At 38.1% G+C, this 6,634-nt stretch overlaps 1 protein-coding gene across 1 annotated transcript; it reads left to right on the top strand.

Annotated features, from left to right (window-relative positions):
* The first annotated feature begins 432 nt into the window (after positions 1–432).
* On the top strand, positions 433–6,634 carry LOC115794489 (arachidonate 15-lipoxygenase B-like). Its single transcript, XM_030750028.1, has 14 exons — positions 433–582; positions 1,150–1,348; positions 1,547–1,625; positions 2,234–2,353; positions 2,444–2,547; positions 2,820–2,986; positions 3,162–3,305; positions 4,073–4,276; positions 4,403–4,489; positions 4,566–4,735; positions 5,235–5,356; positions 5,483–5,583; positions 6,034–6,204; positions 6,455–6,634. Exons 1-14 carry the CDS (start codon positions 433–435, stop codon positions 6,632–6,634), a joined length of 1,998 nt encoding a protein of 665 aa, XP_030605888.1.

Raw genomic sequence — 6,634 nt, 5'->3', positions numbered from 1 at the left:
GAATGGATAATTCTGAAAAAAGACTTAATAAATGTAAAAGATTCTTATCAGTGAACGTTTCAGGTTCAGCGCAAATGGGAAAAAAAAAAAATCTGAAAAGGCATCTCCCCTTTTAGCTGAAGTTGTTCCAACTGACTGATGTCACAACTGACAGGACACGCCCACAAAAAAGTATATAAAGAGAGACCATGTGGATGTTTCATACCCACAGAGCAGAGCTTCAAACATCTTCTTGGTCTCATCAGCAGAGGTAAAATACATATTTTCAGAAAGAATTTCAAACAGCAATGATTCGATTTCAATCATCCATAGAGAAGACAAATTTAAATAATTTCTTATAATATCTTTTGCCATTGTCATTTCATTGCCTTCAGTCCAAATGTTTATTTAAATTCTCTTTTTATTAGAAATTTTCTACTTTCAGGAGTGAAAATGGTACAATATGATGTGACCGTGTTCACTGGTGATCTGGCATGGGCTGGTACTTCCAATAGTGTCTACATTAAGTTGGTCGGCACAGAAGGGGAGAGTGAACGAACACACCTGTGGAAACTTTTACATACGCCCTTCCACAGTGGAGCAGTAAGTCTGAATTATCTCCATGAAATATCTCCATCTTTAACCTCCAAGTAATAAAGTTATTTTAGTGGCTAATATGACCCGATGGCATTATTACATTTTATAAAGGTATATCATTCTTTAGTGGCTTTATTTGTGTTATCATACATGGGATGTTTCATTTATATATGACAGGCATTTTAAAATCTTCTACTGTCAATAATTAGGGTTTTCAATCATTTTTATGCAAAAAAATTAAAAAATACAAACTCTGAACAAAATGCAATGATGGACACAAGTAATATATTTCAATAGGAAGTGTATTTTGTCTCTGCAGCACATATTTTGTGTAGAAAAATCAGGGAGGTGCTACTATTGCAACCAAAAATAGAACGTTTTAAAAAAAAAAGTCATGGCCAGGGACACACACTCAAAAGTAATTAAATAAAAATAAAATTCATGTTCAGCAACACAAATCAATAAACTACAGATTGTGACCATTTCACAAACAGCCTTGTTTTTGATTATCGTAGATATATGAGCTTGATCTCTTGTAGATTTTTCAGAGGTATTTCATCATTATTATTCCAGAAGTCAGAGTTTACTGTGTCCTGCCCAACCTTCCTTGGAGATCTGGTGCTCATAGAGCTGGACAAACAGAGCTATTTCCATGATGATGCATGGTATCCTGCCAAGGTGGAAGTGACTTCCCCTGAGGATAAGACCTACCACTTTCCCATCTACCACTGGATCACTGACAGCAAGGTGCACTACTTTAGAGAGGGGACAGGTTTGTGGAAATATGTTTGTGTGTGTGTGTGTGTGTGTGTGTGTGTGTGTGTGTGTGTGTGTGTGTGTGTGTGTGTGTGTGTGTGTGTGTGTGTGTGTGTGTGTATAAAAGACAGACACAGACTATGGAGCAAATTCAAGCCACTTTGTTGTTAAGCCTTGTTGTGGTGCCTTGTTGTTTTTTTTTTAATCTTTTAAGCAAAAATCGATGATGGCAGCCCTCTTCCTGGTGGGTACAGTCGGCAGCAGGAGCTTGAGCAGGAAAGGAAAGTCTATTGGTAAGAAGCTTCTGTTTTAACATTTTGCAGCCAAAGAACTAAGAAACTTAAAATGCTCCTCCACCTCTGGTTGGATTTATGTTAAAATAATAAATACAAATAAATCTCATGTCATGATGCCTGGTTTGGTCTCAGGGTTTTCTGGGCATGCTTTAGAAATGATTAGTTTCACTGTTTTCTCTTCATGTTTGATTATTGGTAGCTTGAGTTTTGCTTCCTGTTTTGATTTACTGTGAGTTTTTGGAAGAGTTTTAGTTTTGTATTTGAGTTTCTATTTCAAGTTTAATTTTCACTAAAACCAGAAGGATATGAAACTTATGCTTCCAGCACCTCAGTGTCATTGGTATTTTCATCACTGTTTAAGATGCATCTAAAAGAAATAATCTATTGATCACTATTTTGACAGATTTTAGCTTGCAGGCAGATTGAAAGCAAATGGTGCAGTTACTTAATAACCACTGGTATTTTCTGCATGTTAATCTGAGCAACTTTAAAATCTCAAACATGCTTCAGTTTGAATTTATATACATATTCTATATTAGGATTGCAGCTGCATTAGTGAGTTAGACTCTCCAGGTCCCTTACTGCTCTGTTCTTTTCTATCTTAGCTGGGATATATATGAAGAGGGAATTCCCCACTGCATTAAGGGAAAGGCGGCTTCACTGCCAGATGATGTCCGCTTCTCCATAACCAAGAAAAAAGAGATGGCCTACAATTACGTAACAGGGTAAAGATATTTCTTCTTATTTATCTGTGTACATGTCTACTGAAATTATTTAAAGCACCTTAACAAAGTTACTGTATGTTTGTTTTGTAGACTGGTAGAGCTGGAACTGTTGGAATATGCTGAGTGTAAGAAGAAGTTTACTTGTATGGATGATATAAGTCGCCTTTTCTTTCTCCATCGGACTCCGATATCGGGTAAAGAACTATCATTCTAGGTTCACAGCATGCTTTTAGTGCATGCCCAACTATCCCATTATGTCAATTATATTATATCAAATCCCATTATGGGATAGACTTTCCAGTCTGCTAGTGGTACTACTATATAAAAAACAGAAGCCATTTTATATTGCAACAATATTTTGCAACTTTATGAAATGTGCATCAACCATGGAGACTTTACAGTTTTAAGCTTATTCTCATGTTTGCATAGTCCAAAGTTTTAAATGCAATATATGTTCTTTTCCCAGAATATGTCAGTCATCACTGGGATGATGATGCTTTCTTTGGCTACCAGTATTTGAATGGTGTCAACCCCCTGGTGATCCGACGCTGTACAGCACTGCCCGAGAACTTTCCTGTCACTGATCAAATGGTCTTCACCCACAGCCAGAGCAGTCTGACAGATGAAATGAAGGTAACTATATGATCCTCCTGAAATGAAGTAGACTAAGTGCTCCTTGTATCAGGTTCATCTTACGTGCATGAATGGCCAATATGATTGTAATGACACATAAACCTTAAAATTGTAATATCCAGACTGCATGTGTGGAGGTCAAATAATTTCTCATTCTTTGCAAAATCTCAAACAGAATGGCAACATCTTCCTCTGTGACTACAAGCTTTTGGATGGAGTCCCAGCAAACACCATCAATGGGAAGAAACAGTACCTGATGGCCCCCCTCGTCCTACTCTGGAAAACTAATAATGATGAACTGACACCAATTGCTATTCAGGTGAGTTTAGCACTTAAAAAAAAAATAAATTAAAAAAAAAAAAAAATATATATATATATATATATATATACTAAAGCTGTGTGTTGATCAAAATAACTTTCCTTTACTCTAAGATAGAAAGAATCCTCCTTTCTGTGACACCTTCGTTGCCTGTGTTTACATGTAGCTCATGCTCTCTTGTGTAAGCTAACATCAACCGCATCACAGCATCAACCACAGACCACCCTCCTCTGTAAAGTTACACATTCTCTATGTCATTTATGTTTTCTAGCAGCTTGGAGAGCAGTGCATATATTATTTACGTTACTATCAGTATAATGACAATGGGCCTCTTGATGAAGCATGTCAGAAACATGCTGTGTAATTAAATTACACTCAGCTGGTTAACTGCCCCAATGTTGGTTGTTACTGTAAAGAGGAGCTCTTTGGTTACGTCTGCTTTTCCCCATTATATGAGTCACTGATGGATTTGAAGCAAACACTGTTTCACAATATAGACACAATATATACCATGATTATGATCTTGGTAACTTTAATTTACTCTGTTCATTTCAGATAAAGCTTTGGTTCTTTCACCTAGCTAACAGTATCATCTCCCATTATTTGTCATGGCTTTTGAGCCAGTCATGGCAGGAGACAAACATGTCTGAGTTACAAACCTACAGTAATTAAGCAATATTTACCAAGGATCCTTGACGGTTATTGGACAGTACTAATAATAGATCAAATAAAATGGAAGAAAAACATGTTTGTTTCTTCTCCTGCAGCTGAAGCAGAAACCAGCAGAGGACAACCCCATCTTTGTTCCTACTGATTCTAAGGATGACTGGTTGTTGGCCAAGATCTTTGTGAGAAGCGCAGATTTCAACCTGTATGAGCTCAGTGCTCACCTGCTGCGCACTCACCTGCTGGCTGAGGTTTTTGCAATGTCACTGCTGCGCAACCTGCCCATGGTGCATCCTCTGTACAAGGTAAACCATTAGGTTTCAAAGGTATTTCACCTTCCTTTGGGGTATAAAAGTATCAGAACGTATGAATATAAAACATGAAATAAGAAAAAAAGTCAGTTTTACTAATACACTTCCTTCTTTCATCAGCTCCTCATACCTCACACTCGCTACACTCTTCAGATCAATGCCTTAGCTCGGGAGAAGCTTATATCTGAAGATGGAGTTTTCACACAGGTATGAGAAAACCAACACTTTCTTTTTCTGAGGCATGTAAAATATTTTTTTTAACTGAGATGTGACTGTTTTCTAGTTTGCAGCTTGTGGTGGAGAAGGTGCAATCCAAATCCTGCAGAGATCACTGGACTCACTGACCTACAGCTCCCTCTGCATCCCAGAGGATATCGCTGAGCGTGGGCTGAATGATGTACCAAACTTCTACTACAGGGATGATGGACTGAAGCTCTGGGAGATCATCCACAGGTTCTATTGTCACTCTTGCTGATAATATGAGAATTATAGAATAACTTTAATCAGTTATAAACTTCATTCTTGCACTGTGCTCCACACTTTGATGAAAGAGGCCTTGCAGTTTGAGTCACCCTAGAAAACCCATCACATTATTCCCTAGATCTGTTCTCTTATGTCTTTCCAAAGTTGTTTTCATGCTATAGCCTGTTTTACAGTGGGATGTGGGTTATCCAGTAGTCTTGAGGTGATGGTTTGATGGTTCAGACACAGAATATAAACCCCTACAGTCCATAATCTGCATTCAGAAAATGATCTTTGCTAAATCTTATTTTTTCAAATTCTCCCCTTACTGCAGCTGTTTCATAAAGAAAACGTATGTTTTTTTAAAGCACTGTAAACTAAAGAAGTATTCACATATTTTTATGTAATGGTCCCATATTCATCACTGTGTAAAACAACCTAAAATGCAATCAGGATTGTGTTTGACTGAATGAGTCTTCATTTGTCGAAGCTTTGTCAGCGCAGTGCTGGGCCACTACTACGAGACTGATGATGAGGTCCAGCATGACGCTGAGCTGCAGACGTGGATTCACGATATTTATGAACACGGCTTCCTTTCCAAAGAGCGCACAGGTGAGCTTTAGAGAAAGTGTCAAGGTTTACGGTGATAATGCAGCTCCTGTATATTATCATAATTCAGCTTACATGTAGTCCACTAGTTCTGTTGAAGTAATGCAGTTTATTCACTGTGATCACCAGGAATTCCACAGGAATTCACCACTGTGGATGAGATGGTCAAGTTTGTCACCATGGTGATCTTCACTGGCTCTGCCCAGCACTCAGCGGTCAACACGGGGCAGGTGAAGCCTTCGACAGGCAAAAACGATCACTGTACACTGATGATTTAAGTTTATCAAAAACTCTGCAAATCAATTCCAGCTTTATTAGAAGTCTTGTGATATCTCAGGATATGATGAATTAATTCAGGTCAGAATAATTTGTTTAGTTTTTTGACTCTTTGTTTTTTCCATGAAGGAAAGAAACTAGATGTGCAGGAAATAGTAAAAATTAAATTAAAACAGGAGAAAAACAGATTTAATGAAAAATCAAGGAATTTTATAGTTAGCTCATCATGTGGGCTCGATGTCTGTAATAATGTAAAATATCTCTAATGTTTCATAGCGTAGTATTTGAAGTGCTTCAGTATGAACTAAAGAACTGCAGTGACTTATGTTACCAAACACAGAACAATGTTCTGTTTGAATATCAAGGTTACTAAACTCATTCTGTTATTCTGTTTCTCTATGCAGTACGACTTTGGTGGCTGGATGCCCAACTACCCTACCTCCATGGAACTTCCCCCACCAACCAAAAAGGGCGACGCAAGTGAAACAAGGATACTGAACACGCTGCCCGATGTTAGTACGACAGTTCATGGCATGGGTACCGTGTGGCTGCTCAGCAGGCCATCAGCTGACTCTGTAAGTGCTCTGCAAAGACTTCATGAAAAATGAAAATCAATCACATACAACATAACAAACTGAGATATAAGTGGAGCAAAAATGATCTAGAATCAGTCCAATCTAATAATCTGTGAGTATGTGTGTGTGTGTGCATGTGTGCATGCATGCGTGTGATTGTCTGTGTGTTTGTCTGTGTGTGTGAGATCGCTATTAAATGTTTGTGGATCTAAAACTAAATGTGTTGCTCATCTCAAATCACTCTCATCAGGTCTTCCTTGGCCACTATCCTAACGAGCACTTCTCTGAAGAGTTTCCCCTCCAAAAGATTCAGGAATTTCAAGATGCCCTCAAAAAACTGAGTGCAGACATCAAGGACAGAAACAAGAAATTGAGTCTGCCATACACATACCTGGATCCAGGTGTGATTGAAAACAGTGTGTCTATTTGA

The sequence above is a fragment of the Archocentrus centrarchus genome, chromosome 2 (assembly GCF_007364275.1).
Source record: "Archocentrus centrarchus isolate MPI-CPG fArcCen1 chromosome 2, fArcCen1, whole genome shotgun sequence".
Taxonomy (NCBI): Eukaryota; Metazoa; Chordata; class Actinopteri; order Cichliformes; family Cichlidae; genus Archocentrus; species Archocentrus centrarchus.
This window is presented reverse-complemented; position numbering and strand designations above follow the sequence as displayed.